Raw genomic sequence first — 20,306 nt, 5'->3', positions numbered from 1 at the left:
AGAGGATTTTTTCCATAAAATTACTTTATTTTTCCCTCATTTAAAAAGCAAAGCCTGTTTTTCTTTACTCCTTAGTCACATGACTTCTAATGTTTTCTGCTTTATAGCTCCCACAATTCAGAGAAATAGATCGGAAGTTTCTAGACCTCAGCTTCAAGCATATGACAGAGAGGAAAATACTGTTTATACATAGTTGTAGCAAAAAACAGGATCACATGGTAAAAACCAACTGTATACTACTAACAGTGAATTAGCCAAACTATAAAGTCTCGTACATCTAACTGATATTAATGATTGAATTAAAAGTTTGATGGATTATTTTTGTAGAGCCAAAATTGAATATCAAAACTAGAATTAACTGACTAGGTAGTTCATTGAGAAATTACTTGGTCTGTAGAGAGGGAGAAAGCAGCATAGACAGCTATTAAATCAGGATCCTCTTTGTATCTCCACATATCCTAATCCTGCATCATCTTTATTTTTTAACTCTTATTTGGGGCATCTACTTTGTTACTATTTATGGCCTTGTCCTTGTATTTTTAAGCTGTTTGAGCTTAGAGACTTATATTCATTGTTATGCTTGCTATAACATTAAAAATAGACATCTGTCTTTTTTTTTATTTTTATTGTGACTGAAGTGCATTACACAGAATTATTTACGGTACATGGTGACAATGAATGAAGGCATTCCTATCACCAATATTGTCCTCCCTCCACTCCTGTTCCCAGCATGTCTCCCATTTCTCCTTGCTTTACTCCCTCCTCAGAATACTAGTGTAACTGGTCTCCACTTTACAGCTTGCTGTAGATTGGGTATCTATTCTGTTGTCATTGACTTTGAGTTTGGTGTTCCAACATTTGTCTTTAATAGACATTTCTACCACATATTTATTGAACTTAGTATATAGCTTATCTTCAGTTAAATAATTAACTAAAACTAAGTCAGTTTTACTAATTTTAAGACCTGAATTGGCAATGCATTTGAAATATGAAAATATGTTGCATTCTAAAGGAAAACAGCTCCCTATTATTTTGATTATTTAAACAACTTTGGTCTTGTAATAAAATGTCTCTTAAAGTAGCTTTATTACTTGGAGTTCTCATTCAAAAAATTTAAGTTCACATTCAAAAAAATTTTAAAATACTCAAAAACTTTGAGTTCTCATTAAAAAAATCTGAGTTATTATTCAAAATACACCATTCAATAGAGAACATAAAAGTGTGTATATCATAAATAATATTTCTTTTATTAGGAGAGCTGATCAGTTAATTCAGGAAGATAAGGATGATGTCATTCCTTACTGCATAGCTGTTGGGGATGTGAAAAAACTAGTCAATTTTTTTATGTCAAGAGGTCAACTTAAAGAAGCATTGCTTGTTGCTCAGGTAAAACCACTAAATATGACAATGTATGCATTTGTGGGCAGATTCACAGAAGAGATAAGACAGAGTAGACTTAGAATAATTTATATCACCTATCCCTTGTTTCCTAACCACCTTGATCTACTCACGTTGAGTCTTCACATTTCAGTTATGAGCTCTATTCAGTTGTTGCTCTGAATGAAGCATATTTTTAAAAAAATTGTTTTGGGGGAATTTTGGTTTTGGATTTGGACTACATCTGACTATACCCAAGGCTTATTCCTGGCTTTGTGCTTGGTTATTACTCCTGAATGTTCACAGAGACCATATATGGTTTGGGGCATCAAACCTACGTATGGATTTACCCTTTATAAAGCAAGCTCCTTGCCCAGATTTCTTATCAGTCCTTTTATATCTCTTTTAACTACAAAAGTTTCTCTAATCTCTAAACTTTTGTTATGCTTCAGAATAATGTACATATTTGAAAAACATATTTTTTGCTTTTTGGGTCACCCCTGTGACACTCAGGGTTTATTCGTGGCTCTGTGTTCAGAAATTGCTCCTGGTTTGGGGGACCATATGGGACACCGGAGGATTGAACCAAGATCCATTCTAGATTGGCCACATGCAAGATAAATGCTCTACTGTTGTGCTATCGCTCTGGTCCCTTGAACAACTTTTTATAGCAAACTTTCCTTTTGATATATGGCACTAATATTTTTACATGTCTTTCAAATAGCAGATTCTTTAAATTTTAATATAAACTTTATGTTTTTAAAGTATGATTTACTCAGAATAATCTGAAGTGTTGAATATCAACAATTAACTAAAAATAATTTAAGATTTCATTTTATTACAGGCTGCTTGTGAGGGAAATATGCAAAACTTACATGTTTCTACACCTATCAGGTCTTCATGTTCTGATGATACCTACAGGAAGATTTAATGAGTAAGAAACTTTTCTTTGTTTAACTTCTGCATTTTCAATGTGTGTTTGTGGAAGAACTATGTATTGTCTCTGTGCATACAAGTTGCCTTTTTCAAACGGTGATTCTCATCTCAGTCCATCTTCTACTACAGTACCCACATCAGGATTAATATAGAAGTAACGTCACATAGACACATCATGTATGTAGTTCTTGTATGTTTTATTTTTATTTGGAGAAGTGGAATTTATAATAATGTTAATGATAGCTTTCTAGGCATATCATGTTCCAACACCATTCTATTCACCGAGTGTTCACTTTCCTAAATATTCCCAAACCTCAGGGTCCCTCCCATTTTACTGTTCCCAGCCCTTGGTAAAGTTCAATTCTTTAGACCAGTCCTAGGTTCTGTTAACAGTTACTGCATATAGATTTAGAAATGTATTTTAGTAGAAAGAATAAAAACAAAACATCAAAATTCTTTTTAAGAATTTAAGTTTTTAGAAAAGGAAAATTGGTGAAAATATTTTTCCATATCTTTAATTCTCAATAGTATAATAACATGATAATATCATGATTCATAATCTTATGACCATGATATTAGAGTCATAATTTTTATCTTCTTGTAAATAAAGAGCTTCAATAGATATTTAAAAATTAAACTTATAAATTTGGAGGGACTTTTATCTTGAGAGGGTAGGGCATACCTTGCTGGGAATTGAATCAGGATTGGCTCCGTGCATGGCAAGAACCTTAATCCCTGTCTTACCATTCTGATCCTGAAAATGGGAAAGTTTACATGTTTGTTATATCATTTCTTAAAAAGATATGATAGTATTCCTTCTTTTATCTCATCTTTTGGCTTTTGTAATGATATTTGAACTTTTAGGATAATTTAAACAACATTAGAAGGTATTAAGTAAACAATATATTAGGACTGATTCTTTGTTTCTATTCTTTGCCATTTTTAAATTTGACATTTAAAATATTTACTGATTTTTTGGTGTGGGGGCCACACTAGCAATGCTCAGGGTTTAAACCTGGCTCTGTGCTCAGGAATCACTCCTCATTTGCTCAGGGGACCATATTACCAAAAGCCAGGAATTGAACTCAGGTTGACCACAAGCAAGGCAAACCTGCTATACCATCGCTCTGACCTCCTTTACTGAAATATTTTAAGTTCTACTTTAACCTGAATTTCCTATAAGCTAAATTTACTTTGTGAGATATTTATTATTACTAAATTCTGGATAGTAAAATTTTAAAGCAATCCTTTTTTTTTTTTCAGACAATAGGCTGTGTTTATGAGGGGACTTACCAACTTCTCTACTGAGAAAAACTTTTCTTAATTTTCCACTGAAATCAGGCTTTATATTTTAATCAAGGAAAAAGTAACCTACTTTTTAGAAAATGTTGTTTAACTTTTAGATGGGGGTCCTTGTATTATATGGAACTTATTCTTTATTTCTAGACTCCTGCATCAAGTCAGTACAGAGCTGGCAGAATGGTATTTCCAGGATGGCCGAGCAGTGCTGGCTGCATGTTGCCAACTTGCTGTAGAGAATATTGAGGTACAACATTTCAAATCCATTCATATGTATGAAGAGCCCTTAAGATATCTTTGGATATTTGTGAAGAAAATGTGCTTTTCTGTGTGGCAGATCTGTTTTTACATAAGTCAAAGTCTGAGTAATCATATTTCTAATAAGCACAAAAAATACATCTCCTTCCTCCTTCATTCTATTTATTTTCATTTAAGATACATATTAGTAACATTTTAACTTGTTATTTTATTACATGTGATAAACAGCAAGGAGGTCATTGGAAACTCATGTTCATGTGCTGAAAAGACCTAAATTTAGTATCATTTATATAGAACATTATCTTTGAATATATTCCTTAACTTCTCTGATGTCTTCTTAACTGTCTTTAACTCTAAAGTAAAAACATGAATACCATCTTCATCTCTTTTTCGCGTGGTTGTTAGGGATTATAAGAATAAATACAAAGTAAATTATTCATTTTAAGTACTTGTGAATATGTCCTCATGATTATTAAAGTATTTTCCACTTGACCATTAACATAACTGATAAAATTTTAGATAAAGTATAGATTATATTTTACCTAGACTTAAATTGGCCTTATGAATAATGATAATCATTGTATACTATTAAAGATGCTTCAAAATTAAAGGCTTTTCTGAAAGGAAGATTCAAGGCCTAATGAGAATTTTGCAGATGCTGTTTACTAATAATAGAAACATGAGCAAGAGTTCAAAACTCTTCCATTCTGATCATATAAAAAAAAGTTCCCTATGTCTTTATCACCCTTTTGATTTGAAATCTGCCATTACTCTTATATAAGTACATATGGGAATATTGCCATCATTTTTGAAGAGCAATATGGATAAATGATTTCATATTAGAGTACAATTTTACCTTCTTTATGAGTTCAGTAGGGATGGGTGATTCTTCCCAGAATATTTTCAACTGAAGAAATGATCTCTTGTTGAGCAAGCTTGCCATGGCATACCTGATTCGTGGAAATGAACTGGAATTGGCGGTCTGTGTGGGCACTGTGCTGGGAGATTCTGCAGCAGCAGCAACCCACTATGCCCTAGAATTATTGGCAAGAAAATGCATGATGATTCCAACAAGGTAAGAATTATTAAACTAAAAAAATATTAATGTGAGTTATACTCTTTTAACATTGTAAAATGAATTTTCAAATATATATGTTGGAAGGATAGAAACATTTTTATGTAGATACATATAGAAAAAATATAGATTATGACAATATGGTGAGAACTGAGATGACTACTGAAATTACCATGATCAGTTGTGACTGCAGAATGTTCAAGCATATAGAACATATAATGTGAACCGCAGATGATCAAGACTTCACATTTTCACATATAAAATATCTTTACATATATTTAGTCTTATGTCATTGTTTAAGGTTTGGAAAATCAAGTCTTTTTTTAATAAAAAGTAATAAAAAAAAGATAATTTCACTGGAAAGTTGGAGTAGGTCATTTGCTCAAAGTCTGAGGACAGACAGACACTAAAACTATCCTGAGGTAACAGGACAATTCTACCCACTTATGCATAACCCCGTTTTTAGGGAAGAGAGTACTTCATTTATAGATACCTTTAGAAAGTATGATAAACTGGGTCAGAGTTTACTACAGTAGCCAAAGTGGTAGTGCATCCTTAAATGCAGTTGATTCAGGTTTGGTTCAGGAATCACATATATAGTCCCTTAAGCCCCACCAGGAGTGATCCATGAGCATAGAAACATTATTAAGTCCTCATGCAGTTGTATGTAACCCCCCCAAAAACCAAAAAGGATTATGATATATGCAAAAATTATATAATATAATGCATCTATAATGAATAAGGACAATCATCCTCTCTATCCTAAGTATTTAATCTTTAAATGTTTTGAAATAAACTGATAAGAGTGTCCACTGATAAGGTCGAAAATAAAAAGATTTATTTTAGAAGTTGGTTTAAAATCTTTCAGCCTGAAAAAATGTATAAATTAAAATTATATCTTATATAATATGTACATATTATATAATATATATTAATATATAATATATATCTCTGTACTGTAAAAGCCCATGAGTACACATGCACTACTCACACAGTCACACACACATCACTTAAGGTGGTTGTGAAGACACCCCCTACAAACACTCCCACAGTTACCTAGGTAATCTCAGGCACTGCAGCCCCGGATTATTGAACCAACTGTGAACTTCTGTTGGCCAAGAATCACTGGTGAACCCAACCTCCTTGAGAAATCTCCTTGAGAGATTATATACAATATATTAATTAATTAATATATAAATATATTAATTACAGTGTATTATATTTTATGTAAATATATTAATTAATCAATATATTATGTATAGTTTTGTAAAGGTGGCTCAACACAGATTATACTTTTGAACACTACTAATAGTAGTTATAATAATAATGGCTAACTAGATCCAAATACTAGCAGATTCATTCTGACAGTGGACTTCCTGGTTCACAGCTGTACTTTTGTTCTGTTTCCATGTATCCAAGAGGGCAGGGAGTTATTTAATCACTGATCCTGTTTGTATAGACTCTGCCTCATTACCTTCTCAAAGGTCACACCTCAAAATTCAATTTTATTAGGAATATAATCTTTTCTAAATGTGGGAAAATCAGCACTTATTCTAAGTCTTAACCATGTATTAGTTATAATGGAAGTTTCCAAATCAAAAAGTTGCATCCTGCTGTAAGTCTTAGAATAGCTCTGAAACTACCCTATTTTTCCTGCAAGGACTATAATAATGGCAGTTACTGTAACTTGCCAAGCATGAGGTCTAACTCTAGTTATTAATTACAATGGTGACTGCTTTACTAAAAGACTTCATTTAATCTAACTCAACTATTAATCCATTTTTTAAAGTGAAGGTGGACAATAAAAAGATTTATTTTAGAAGTGGCTTAAAATCTTTCAGCCTAAAGAAAAATGCATAAAATAAAATCTTATATCTTATATATGTATATTGTATAATATATATCATATATTAAATAATATATATCTTATATTTCCTGGTTAAATTACTTGACTCCTTTTGGTTTAAAATAAGTTTCTTAGTTTATGTCACTGTAACTCTCCAGAATTTTTTTATGAACACTTGAGGATTCCAGAGATGAAATTCAATTTTGAAACAGTACCAGTATTTTTACATTACCGGGAATCTATCATTTCCTAGCTATTACTAAAAGTGCTCCAAAGGGGTCAGAGCTGTGGCACAAGCTGTAAGGCATCATCTACCTTGCCTGCACTAATCTAGGACAGATTGCAGTTTGATCCCCCGGAGTCCCATATGGTCCCCCTAGCCAGGAGCGATTTCTGAGTGCATAACTAGGAGTAACCCCTGAGCGTCACTGGGTGTGGCCCAAAAACCAAAAAAAAAAAGTGCTCCATAAATTTAAGTAATTTTAATTAAGAGATACATATACTCAGGAGTATATATTCATAATTTTATAAACCAAGACCATTTCTTGTCTTACATTTGCTGGTAAAAGTTTCTTTTTTTTTCCTGTTGTCTAATCATGGTATTTATATTTAATATTTTTTAGCTTTCCATCCGTTGGATACAGGTATTATCTAGCTATTTTAAAATTGCATGATTTTTTAAAATTGATTTTGTTATTAAACTACATAGTAAAAAGTGTACATTAGCTATTTTTATTTCACGAAATGTTTGGCCTGGGACCTGGGAGATAGATCTAGTGGCAGAGAGCTTGCCTCGTTTGTGTAAGGTTCTCACTTTGAAGCACAATCCACATGGCTTCATAAGCATCACCAGGGCTATCCCAGACAGGACATGCTGGAATGACATCATCTGAGCATTCATAAAAGTGGTCTGAGCTTTCAAGCACCACTGACTGTGGCCCCTATAGAAATGGTTAGCATCAGGGAAAGGGAAAAAGTACAGCGAGTTAGGTGTAGTTACCATGTATGCTTTCCAGTTACCATGTATGCTTTCCCGAGCCCCACCAGTTGTGATAACTGAACATGGAGCCAGGATTAAGCTTTGATAGTCACATAATATATATTAAGCCCAAAAGATTCACATATCAATTCATTTACATTATATTTAGCTCTTAAAAGCTTAGCTGCAAAGTAACAAAAATAATGACGCTCACTTAGTTAAATAAATTGTTCAAAATGTTTTGCTTAATAATATTCCATTGTGTATACGTACCACAGTTTCAGCCGTCAGGAGAGATGAAGTCATGAAATTTTCCTATACATGGATTACATGGAATCTATTATGCTGAGTGAAATAAGGCAGAGGGAGAGAGATAGATGCAGAATATTCTCAGTCATCTATGGATTTTAAGAAAAATAAAAGACATTTTTGCAATAATTCTCAGAGACAAAAGAGAGGAGGGCTGAAAGGCCAGCTCACAACATGAAGCTCACCACAAAGAGTGATGAGTACAGTTAGAGAAATAACTACAATGAGAACTATCCTAACAATGTGAATGATGAGGGAAGTAGAAAGCCTGTCTGGAGTACAGGCAGGGGGGGGTGGGGAGGAGGAGATTTGGGACATTGGTGATGGGAATGTTGCACTGGTGAAGGGGGGTGTTCTTTACATGACTGAAACCCAACTACAATCATATTTGTAAACAAGATGTTTAAATAAAGATAATAAAAAATAAAATTAAAAATGTTTTGCTTAAAAATCTTACAATAAACTCTGAATTAAAAACTTATTTTGGAGTACATATATGGTAGTATTCAGGGTTTACTATTGCCTCTGTGCTTACAGATCTCTCCTGATGGGCTCAAGAAATTATATAGGGTGCCTGGGTTTGAACCTGGCTCACCTACATGCAAGGCAAACATCCTACTCACTGTGCTGTCTCTAGTTCTAAATATATTAACTTTCTGTGATGCAGTTTGCTTTAACTGTGCTATATATATATAAATATATATGTTTATTTCTTGATTGTCATATTGAACATTTAATAAATAGAAAATTAGACTAGAGTGACTTGAATTATCTACCCACGCTGTAAATTTTAGCATATTAAAAATGTCAGGCTTTGTCTGTAGTGCATAGGAGTTTAAAAAGCATTTAAATATAGGTTATTTTAATTTTAATAGTTCTTATATATTTTAAAATAAATAGCAATTTGGGGGGGTCGAAAAATAGCACTGTGGAAGGGCATTTGCCTTGCATGCGGCCAACCCGGGACAGACCTGAGCTCGATTCATAGCATCCCATATGGAGCGATTTCTGAGTGCAGAGCCAGAAGTAAGTCCTAAGCACCATCAGGTGTGGCCCCAAAATAAAAATAAATAAATAAATGGCAATTTTATGCAATCATGGGTATTATTAAAAACTACCTTTAAATATTAGTCTCTAAGGAGGGCTGGAACTTCCAACTCACTTCATGAAGCTCACAACAAAGAGTGGTGAGTGCAGTTAGAGAAATAACTACACTGAGAACTATAATAACCATGTGAATGAATGAGGGAACTGGAAAGCCTGTCTAGAGTACAGATTGGGTGGGGTGGGGTGGAGGGAGATTGGGACATTGGTGGTGGGAATGTTACACAGGTAAGGGGGGGTGTTCTTTACATGACTGAAACCTAACACAATCATGTTTGTATTCAAAATGTTTAAATAAAGATTATATTAAAAATAAAATAGAAAAAATATTGGTCTCTAAAAGCATCTAAAATCATAAATACATTTATAAATATTGGATGAAATAATTTAGTTTGGAACTTGTAAAAAGTTTGCTGGCCAATGATGATAGGATATTTTATTGTGACAAATTATCTCTATTCTTGTTCAATTAAGAACATTGGTGATGGGAATGTTGCACTGGTGATGGGTGGTGTTCTTTACATGACTGAAACCCAAAAACAATCATGTATGTAATCAAGGTGTTTAAATAAAAAAATTAAAATTAAAAAAAAAAGAATATTTTAATTTTTTTATTTTGCGTTAATTATAACTTGATAGAATTGATATTATTTTTTGCAGAAGGCACATTGATAATGTTCAGATTTTACTCCTGGCTCAGCACTTAGGAATTAACTTCAGAAAGTGCTCAGGGACCACATGGGATGCAGGAAACAAACGTGGGTCTGCTACATGCAAGGCAAATGCCCTATCCTGCTATACAATCTCTTCAGCTCAGTATTTTAGACATAATTTATTTCACAAATGAACATATAAATTTATTCAAGTTTCCATTTACACAACGAAAGTGAAGGGGGATTTTACTTTTCAAATCTATAAATACATAGATTCATAGATTCACATTTGAAATTTTGCCTCTCCTAAAAACATGATACTCTATCAATTTCTTAAAAACTGAAAAATAACATTAAGTTATTTTTTATTTTATTTTATTGAAACTATTATTAAATTTACAAAGTCCTTCATAATTGGATTTCAGACATACAATGAATCAGGGCCAGTCTCACCACCAGTGTCAACCTCCCTCCACCAGTGTTGTCCAGTTGCATCCCATATCAGCTCCCTGTCTCCCAGCTTCCAGTTTAACAGGCCCATTTTGAGTTTACACTGCTAGAATCTGGATGTCTTGATTATATTGTTGTTGCCTTTGGCTTGGATATATAGTTCTGTCCTTTTATAACACTACCAATGCACTTGAGAACACTTGACTCCTGGACCCCACCCATTAAATGTATGTTTATCCTCTTCCACTCAGTTTTTTTTTTTCCTTCTCACTTATACTCTAGGGTCAGAGTGTTTGAGACAACTCCCGTTTTGAACACTGTGTTTCTTCATGGAGTTATTCTAAATGCCACATATAAGTAATATCATTTTGTATTTATCCTTCTTCCAGTTTACTTCATTTAACATAATATTTTTCAGTTCCATCCATGTTGCCGAAAACTACATGATTGCATCATTCCTTACAGCTATCTAGTACTAATTCCATTAAGTGTGTGTGTGTATATCCCACCTTTTTATGATTCACTCCTCTATTGTTGGACATCTAGGTTGATTCCAAGTCTTAGCTATGTAATGAGACCTCAATAGTGGTGTGCATGCATCCTTTTGGATGAATGTTTTTCTCTGCTGTGATACCCAAAAGAGGATTTCTGGGTCATATGGAAGCTCAATTTTGAGTTTACTGAGAACCCTCCATATTATTTTCTGTAGGAGTTGGACCAGGCAGCATTCCCACCAGCAGTAGATGAGAGTTCCTTTCTCATCATATTCCAATTTCCAGTATTTTTGATATGTGCCATATTCACTGGTATAAGATGATATCTCACTGTTTTCTTAATTTGGATTTCCCTAATGATAAGTGATGATGAGCATTTTTTCATGTGTCTGTTGGTCATCTGTTGGTCTTCCTCAGAGAAGTGTCTGTTTATTTCCTCTCCTTATTTTTGTAGGCTTTTAGGTTTTATGGAGTTAGCTTTTGTGAGTACTTTGTATATCCTAGATATCAAACCTTTATCTTATATGTTGAGTGAATTTTTTCTCCCATTCAGTTAGCTATATTATAATTTTATCCAATGTTTCTTTGGCAGTACAAAATTTTTTTGATTTTATATATTCCCATTTATTCAGATTTGATGCTGTACCCAATGTAATTGGTATTCTATCATCAAAGATTTATTTGAGATCTAAGTGTTGGCATGATCTGCATATGTTTTCATCAGTGAACTTTATGGATTTAGGTCTAATCTCAAGGTCTTTAATCCATTTTGAATTGACTTTTGAGTAAGGTGTGAGATATGAATCACTCTAATTTCTTACATGTGTTTGTCCAGATGTTCCAGCACCATTTGCTAAAGAGACTGTCTTTATTCCATTTCAAGTTCTTGGCTTCTTTGTCAAAGATTAATTGACCACATACTTGGGGGTTTACCACTGAGTATTCTATTCTTTCCTATTGGTCTCAAAGTCTGTCTGTTCCAATACTAGGTTGTTTTGATCATCATTGCTTCAAATTAGGTAATGAGATGCCTCCCAGTCTCTTGTTTTTCAGTATGGTTTTGACAATCCTAGGTCTGTTATGGTTCCACACAAACTTTGTCATTAATTGTTCTAAGTCCATGAAAAATGTCTGAATTTGAGTAGGAATTGCATTGAATCTAAATAGTAATTTAGGTAAGATGGTCATTTTGATGATATTAATTCTTCCAATCTATGAGCCTGGAATGTTCTTCCATTTCCTTAGATCTTCTTCAATTTCTTATGTGTTTTGAAGTTTTCGTGGTATAAGTCTCTCACCTCTTTTATTAGGTTGATTCCTAGGTACTTGATAGTTTTCAACACTAATTTAAATGGGATAGGCTCTTTAATCTCTTCCTCCTCTGAGTTGTTATTTGTATAAAAGAATGCACTGTATTTTGTGTATTGACTTTGATGTGTTGGTTTATTGTTTCCAGGAGCATTTTGGGGTACCCTTTAAGGTCTTCTATGTATATTGTCATGTCATCTGCATATAGAGGAAGTTTTACTTTCTCTTTTTTATTTGGATTCCTTTGATTTCCTTCTCTGTCTGATTGCTATTGCTAGGACTTCTAATACTATGTTAAATAAAAGTGGAGGCAGGGGACTTACCTAAGCTCAGTGGTTACTTCAGCAAGCTTTGCCTTACAACCATCTTTGATGGTTCAAGACCCGTGGGTGCTTCCAGTTCTTTAAAAAATAAAAAGGAAAAAAAAAAGTGGAGACAGTTGGGCCGGAGTGATAGTGAAGCTGTAGGCCATTTGCCTTGCATGTGGCTGACCCATGACAGACCTTGGTTCAATCCTGGCGTCCCATATGGTTCCCCCAAGCCAGATGCAATTTCTGAGCATATAGCCAGGAGTAACCCCTGAGTGTCAACGGATGTGCTCCCCCAAAACAAACAAACAAAACAAAAAAGAGTGGATACAGTGGACAGCCTTGCCTAGTACCTGAACTTACTGGAAATGCTTTCAGTTTTTTTCCATTAAGAATAATGTTGACAAAAAAAAAAAAAAGAATAATGTTGGCTGTGGGCTTTTTATAGATAGTTGTTTATAGATAGCTTTTTATAGATACTGTATTTTCCAGCATATAAGATGATTTTAACTCATGAAAAACTTCAGGGTCGTCTTATATGCCAGTATATGGAATGCTGAAACTTACTCCAGCTTCAGGGACAAGTGATCTGCCCCCTCTTACTGCCACATCCCATCCAGCTGCCAGGCGTCATCACTCATCACTGCCATGCGTGTCCTGATTCATCTTTCAGGGCTTACAGAGGAACTGAATTACTGACACTGCATCCCATCCAGCCACCAGGTGTCATCACTGGTATGTAGCCTTTCGGTACTCAGTTCTCTGCTTGTCCTGATTCATCTTTCAGGGCACACAGAGGATCTGAGTTACCGATTGCCACATCTCATCCAGCCACCAGGTATGTGGCTTTCCAGTTCTCAGTCACCCTTTTAGCTTTTATGGGACACAGAGGAGACACTCTGTCTCCCTCTTGCTGTCCTATTAATCACTGCACCCCAGCCAGATTCTCTTAGAGGAACCCCCTCTCCCTGCTCTCAATGTAGATCACAATTAAAAACTCACAGTCACTCACTACAAATGACAAATATAAAATGATTATTGGCACTCCAAAGTCTAGCTTTATTAAACATATACTATTAACCTTTGAGGGTTCTACTCTTTTTCTCTCACATTTTGTAATTTCCATTTGGTGTGTGAGGTAGTCTTATATGGTGAATATAGCCCAAACCCTATATTTTAACAGAAAAAGTAGGGGATCATCTTACATGCCCAGTCATCTTATATGCCGGAAAATATGGTAAATCTTGAGAAAAGTTCCTTCCACAACTATTTTGCTGATGGTTTTAATCATGAATGTTTATTGGATTTTTCAAATGCTTTCTTTGCATCAATTAATATGATCATGTGTTTTTTCTTTCCTTTTACTGATGTGCGTTAAATGATGATAGTGTTAAATGATTTGCATGTATTGAACCATCCTTGCATTCCTGTAATGCAACTTACTTGGTCATGATAATCTTTTTTGATGTGTTTTTTACTCAGTTTGACAAGATTTTGTTAAGGATTTTTGCATCATTTTTCATCAGTGAGATTGGTCTATTTTTCTTTCTCAGTTGTATTTCTGTCAGTTTTGGGAATGAGTATGATATTAGCTTCATAGAAGGTATTTTGGAGGAGTCCTCTTTCCTCGGTATTTTGGAAAGAGTCTGAGTATCAATGGTAATAGCTCTTCTCTGAATGTTTGATAAAACTCACCCATAAACCCGTCTGGTCCTGGAATTTACTCTTGGGGAGTTTCTTAATTACTGTTAAAATTTCTTTAGTTGTGATTGGCATTTTAGGTTTTGTAATTTTTCCTCATTCTGTTTTGGGAGATTATATTTTTCCAAAAATCTTTCCATTTCTTCTAGGTTCTCTTAGTTCTCTATCTTAACAGACTACAGTTGCTGATAATGAGACTTCATGATGTCTTGAATTTCTTGGGGTGCTATTGTAGTCTCACCCATTTTATTTCTTATCTGATTTTAAATGTTTCCTTTTCCTTATTTTCTGTCAAACTTTTATTTTTTTTAATCAATGTATTCTTGGGCTAGAGTTAAAGCATAGTGGGTAGGGAATTTACCTTGCACATGGCCAACCAAGCTTCTATCCCCAGCATTGCATATGGTCCACTGAGCCTGCCAGGAATGATTTCTGAGAGCAGAGCCAGTAGTAACCACTGAGCACTGCTATGTGTGGCCCAAAAGCCAAAAAGAAAAAAATCAGTGTATTCTGTCTTTCTATCTGCAACTAAAAGTTCTCTAGTTAATGACTCTAGAAAAGAAATTTATAAAATGCATAAAATTTTAGATTATATTCCTTTATAATTCTATTTTATTTTTATCTCTTCTTTTTTGTTGTTGTTTTTTGCTTTATTTTAAGGTCAAACTTGATGGTACTCAGAGCTGAATTTTGGCTCTGTACTCTCAGATCACTCTTAGTGGGAACTGAGGAACTACATGTGGTACTGGAGATCAAAACCCAAACCAGTCACATACAATGCAGGCACCTGACCCACTATTCTATATCTCTGATCCCAGATTATTTAATTTTAAATGCCTTGTTCTCAAATGTTTGAAATCATTTGTCACATTGATCTAAATTTGGAGAAGTTGAAGTTTGAGAAGATTTATCTTTGAAAAGCTTAATTTCAAATTTACACATTTCTTTTTTTATTGCCTGAAGTTTAAGAACTGTGACAAATTTCCCAGTTTCTAAACTTAGAGCTTCATTAGTATTTTGGTTGTAGTGAGCTTATTAATATAATTTCTGTTATTGCAAACAAGGATAATAAAAGTAGAATTTTATTTTACAAAGTTTGCTTTATAATTCTGTCTAAAGAACATATTTAACATGACTCCATTTGGTGACAGAATTATTCTATAATAACAGCTAATTGTGAATATATAGATGTAAATAGACTTTAAAGATATTTTGTAATTTTAGAATGTATTTCATGGCCTTTGTTTTATATAACTTAAATTATGGAAGTTTCCTCATTAAATAGGAAACTAGTACGGTTCATGTAATTAAGAGCAATAGTCTTTCTTTGGAATGATTCTGAATGTTAGTTTTACTTATTTTAATTAAAGTTTCCCCTTTGTTAAATGAATAGGAACTTGGCAGCTGATCTTCTTCTGATGACTCCTGATAATGAACTGCAGTTAGTAAAACTCTGTGCTTTCTATCCAGGGTGTACAGAAGAAATAAATGATCTGCACAAGAAGGTATGTGGACAAAACAAACAACCTAGTTTGGAATTCAGTGCTGTGTTGAAAACTGATTTTAGATAGCACCAACACAAACACTTGCAGAGAGACAAGTTTATGCATTAAAAATTATAAAATATAGACCTTCATTTAGGGCCCTTTAATAAATATAACCAAAGTGATATGAACAAATAGCACTTAGTAAGCATCTACTGATACTTGAAATCACTTCAAATTTAAATACATATTTGTATTTTACTCAGTTTTTATGAAACCCATAAAATCAGAGGGTACTATGCCTACATTACAAGTAAATTTAGAAGTAAAAACATACCTAAAGGTATTTATGCAATGATAACTTCAACCAATATGTTCCTTGAGCTTAGATCTCAAAAATGCTGACTGCAGCTGTGTGCAGAGCCCAATACTAACAGAGCCCATGACAACAATCTAGTCTGCTTTGACTGGGGGCAGGAATCCACATGGAATAGTAGAAATATGAAGATTACTTGACAGAACAAGGAGGAATGTGAGAAACTTCTAAGAAAAGTTTAGGATATAAATATATAAAGATATATAAATTATGGAGCCTAAAATTTCCCCCTGGAAATCCTCTCAGTGAGAGGAGCATTGCATTTTGGGAGTGAATTCATTCCAATTGCAAATGTGGAAACTTAGAAAGGGTTTTAGAGGAGCCAGCACAATAGCACATTGAGGAGGACCTTTTCCCACTTTCCCCAACTTCTCCTAGAATCCCCAAAGCTTGCCAGAATTGATTTCTGAGTGAAGAAGCCAGGAGTAACTCCTGAGTGCTGCCAGGTGTAGCCCCCAAACAAAAACAAACAAATAATAATTTAATAAAAAGACTTTTGAGACTGTGTCAGGGAGCTCAAAGCATATGATTTTCACCAGATGATGCTGTCTGCAGTCTTGTATCAAGGTCACAGGTTCATGTTAATGTGGACTCGTCTGACTGTACTCAGTTAGCTGTAATTTATTAAAGACAGGCCCTCAACCACTAGATCATATCCTAAAAACCAGCATCATCATATCAATAGCTGCAGAGAAAGCATTTGATAAGGTCCAACACTCATTCTTGATCAAAACTCTCAGCAAGATGGGAATAAAAGGAACCTTCCTCAATATAGTTAAGACCATCTACCACAAACCCATGGCAAATATTAACCTCAATGGAGAAAAACTAAAAGCCTTTCCTCTAAATTCTGCTACAAGTTTGTCCTCTCTCACCACTCCTATTCAACATAGTACAGGAAGTACTTGCTATAGTGATTAGGCAAGAAAAAGATATCAAGAGAATCCAGATAGGAAAGGAAGAAGTCAAGCTCTCAATGTTTGAAGATGACATGATACTCTACTTAGAAAATCCTAATGAGTCTACCAAAAAGCTTCTAGAAACAATAGATTCATATATCAATGTGACAGGCTACAAAATTAACACACAAAAATCAGTGGCCATTTTATACACCAATAATGATAGGGAAGAAATGGACATTAATAAAACAACCCCATTCACATTAGTGTCACACAAACTCAAATATCTTAGAATCAACTTGACCAAAGACATGAAGGACCTATTCAAAGAAAACTATAAAACCCTGATCCAAGAAATAAGAGAGGATATTATGAAATGGAAACACCCTACTCATGGTTTGGCAGGAGTAACATTATTAAAATGGCAATACTCCCCAAAGCATTATACATATTTAATGTGAAAAGATACCCTAACAATACTCTATGACATTCTTCAAAGAAGTGGATCAAACACTTCTGAAATAAACACCTCGAATAGTTAAAATAATCTTTTGGGAAAAGGAATATGGGAGGCATTATTTTCCCCAACTTTAAACTGTATTACAAAGCAATAGTTATCAAGACAGCATAGTATTGGAATAAAAAGAGATCCTCAGATCAGTGGAATAGGCTTGAGTACTCAGAGAATGTTCCCCAGACATGTAATCACCTAATTTTTGATAAAGGAGCAAGAAATTCTAAACTGAGTTAGGAAAGCCTCTTCAACAAGTGGTGTTGGCACAACTGGTTAGCCACTTGCAAAAAAGCAACTCAGACCCCCCAGCTAACACCATGTACAAAGGTAAAATCCAAATGAATTAAAGACCTTGATATCAGACCTGAAACCATAAGGTATATAGAACAAAACATAGGTAAAACACTCCAGAACATTGAGACTTAAGGCATCCTTAAGGAGGAAAGAGCACTCTCCAAACAAGTGGAAGCAGAGATAAACAGATGGGAATATATTAAGCTGAGAATCTTCTGCACCTCAGAAGAAATAGTGCCCAGGATACAAGAGCCACCCAGTGATTGGGAGAAACTATTCACCCAATACCTTTCAAATAAGAGGCTAATATCAAAATATACAAGGCACTGACAGAACTATAGAAGAAAAAAAACATCCAATCCCATCAAAACATGGGAAGAATAAATGAACAGACACTCTGTCAAAGGAAAAATACAAATGGCCAAAAAGTACATGAATAAATGCTCCACGTCACTAATCATTAGGGAGATGCAAATACGAACAACTATGAGGTACCATCTCACACCACAGAGATTGACACATATCACAAAAAATGAGAACAACCAATGCTGGCGGGGATGTGGAGAAAAGGGAACTCTTAGCCACTGCTAGTTTGAATGCTGTCTAGTCCAACCTTTATGGAAAGCAATATGGAGATTCCTCCCAAAACTGGAAATAGAGCTCCCGTGCAATCCAGCTATACCACCCTAGGGATGTACCCTCGGAACACAAAAATACAATACAAAAATACCTTCCTCACACTATATTTATTGCAGTGCTATTTACAGTAGCCAGACTCTGGAAACAATCAAGATGCCCTTCAACAGATGAATGGCTAAAGAAACTGTGGTACAGATACTCAATGAAATATTATGCAGCCATCAAGAGATGAAGTCATGAAATTTTTCTATACATGGATGTACATGGAATCTATTACGTTGAATGAAATAAGCCAGAGGGGGGGGAGAGAGAGAGAGAGAGAGAGAGAGAGAGAGAGATGCAGAACAATCTTCCTCATCTATGGGTTTTTTTTTTTTTTAAAAAAAAAGACATTTTTGCAATAATTCTCAGATACAAAAGAGAGGAGGGCTGGAAGGTCCAGCTCATGGCATGAAGCTCACCACAAAGAGTGATGAGTGCAGTTAGAAAAATAACTACATTGAGAACTATCATAACATGTGAATGAATAAGGGAAGTAGAAAGCCTGTCTAAAGTACAGGTGGGGGTGGGTGGGGAGGAGAGAGATTTGGGACATTGGTGATGGGAATGTTGCACTGGTGATGGGGGGTGTTTTTCACATGACTGAAACTCAACTACAATTATATTTGTAATCATGGTGTTTAAATAAATATATTAAAAACAAAAATGAAATTGTGATATCCAAGTATTTTATTTATATAATAATGAAACAACATAAATATGAATTTAATAAAGGAATTAATTAACATTTTTAGTCATGGAGAATGTTTGTACAGAGGTGAGAAGAGAGGGAGAGTGTAAAATGTTAGAGAAGACTTAATTATAAGTCACATCATTTGGATTCAACACAAGATGTTTTTCACAATATGTTTATCTCAGTAGGGACCAAATAAATACTGGTGAGATGGTGCTCTAAAGTATTTATTATAAAGGGTTGGTCTAAAACAAACCAATAAATTTGAACACTACAATTTGAAAAATATAAAGTTGATGTAACAAAATATTTGGAAAGTTAATGGAACAATAATATTTTGAAAAAATGGGATTATAGTATTTTGTGTCTTCTACTTTTTATATTCTTACATTTCTAAATAGAATTTCAGAAGCTGTACCTCTCCTTTTTCTGGCACTTCAAAATGTCAAAGTTAAATTTTTTAAAGCATGTGAATTTTTTGTCTTCTATTTGGAATAAAACTGTATTGTTTCAAAGGCCAGAGGAAATTAAATGTGCTATGGAGAACATAACATATAAGTGTGGGTCTTTTGTGATTTCAGCATTTAATAAATTTTAAGTCCTGTTTGCTGCGGACTGTTTTATCCTGATGAGATAAAAAAGCTCCTAAGCATAACCTTAGTGAGTTTATTTTCCCACTGAGAGTCAAGCGGGAGCACGAAGAGGCGAATATGGAATAATGAATTATGAAATATGAAATGAATGAGACCACACAGAATGCATGGGGACTTGCGTCTAAAAAGACGAAGACAAGTTTATTTTTTGAGCTGGGTGACTTTTAAGGGTTGAGCTTTGGAATGCAGGGTGTAATTTTGGAGATCAAAGAAGGTAGGAGATGGTTAGGGAAACAGAATGAAAGACCATGGCTAAAATTTGCATATTAAAGAACCAATACTGAAGGTGAAAAGAAGTTTGTTGTGGGTTTGCTTTGTTTTGGGTAAGCAGGAGAAAACAGGTAATTTTCAGGGAAGTGGGAAGAGAGAGAAATGTTTTAGAGTTTTTGGGGAAAACTGAAAATTGCTTTACTATGAGCTAAGTTTTGGGAAAAACATGATCTTGGCGCCAAAGTAGCAAAGATCACAAGAGCTGGTCAATGGGAGACTTTTGGCGGGATTTGTACTGTCCTCCTTTGTTAGAAAGAATTACTAAGGCCTGATTTCTAATAATGGTCAAAAATAAAGAGAGAGATAGTTACAGCCACTTTAGAATTATGACCAAACACTCCATGCAA

General features: G+C 34.3%; 1 protein-coding gene across 1 annotated transcript in view; it reads left to right on the top strand.

Moving 5' to 3' along the window:
• The window catches only part of WDR17 (WD repeat domain 17), a 116,254-nt gene that overhangs the window by 83,858 nt on the left and 12,090 nt on the right, over positions 1 to 20,306 (top strand). The window contains 5 exon segments of the mRNA XM_049771315.1: positions 1,254 to 1,386; positions 2,222 to 2,328; positions 3,760 to 3,859; positions 4,806 to 4,945; positions 15,491 to 15,602. Coding sequence (XP_049627272.1) covers positions 1,254 to 1,386; positions 2,222 to 2,328; positions 3,760 to 3,859; positions 4,806 to 4,945; positions 15,491 to 15,602 — 592 coding nt within the window.

The sequence above is a fragment of the Suncus etruscus genome, chromosome 4 (genome assembly GCF_024139225.1).
Source record: "Suncus etruscus isolate mSunEtr1 chromosome 4, mSunEtr1.pri.cur, whole genome shotgun sequence".
Classification (NCBI taxonomy): Eukaryota; Metazoa; Chordata; class Mammalia; order Eulipotyphla; family Soricidae; genus Suncus; species Suncus etruscus.
Note: the sequence above shows the minus strand (reverse complement) of the source record. Positions and strands in the feature narration are given on the sequence as shown.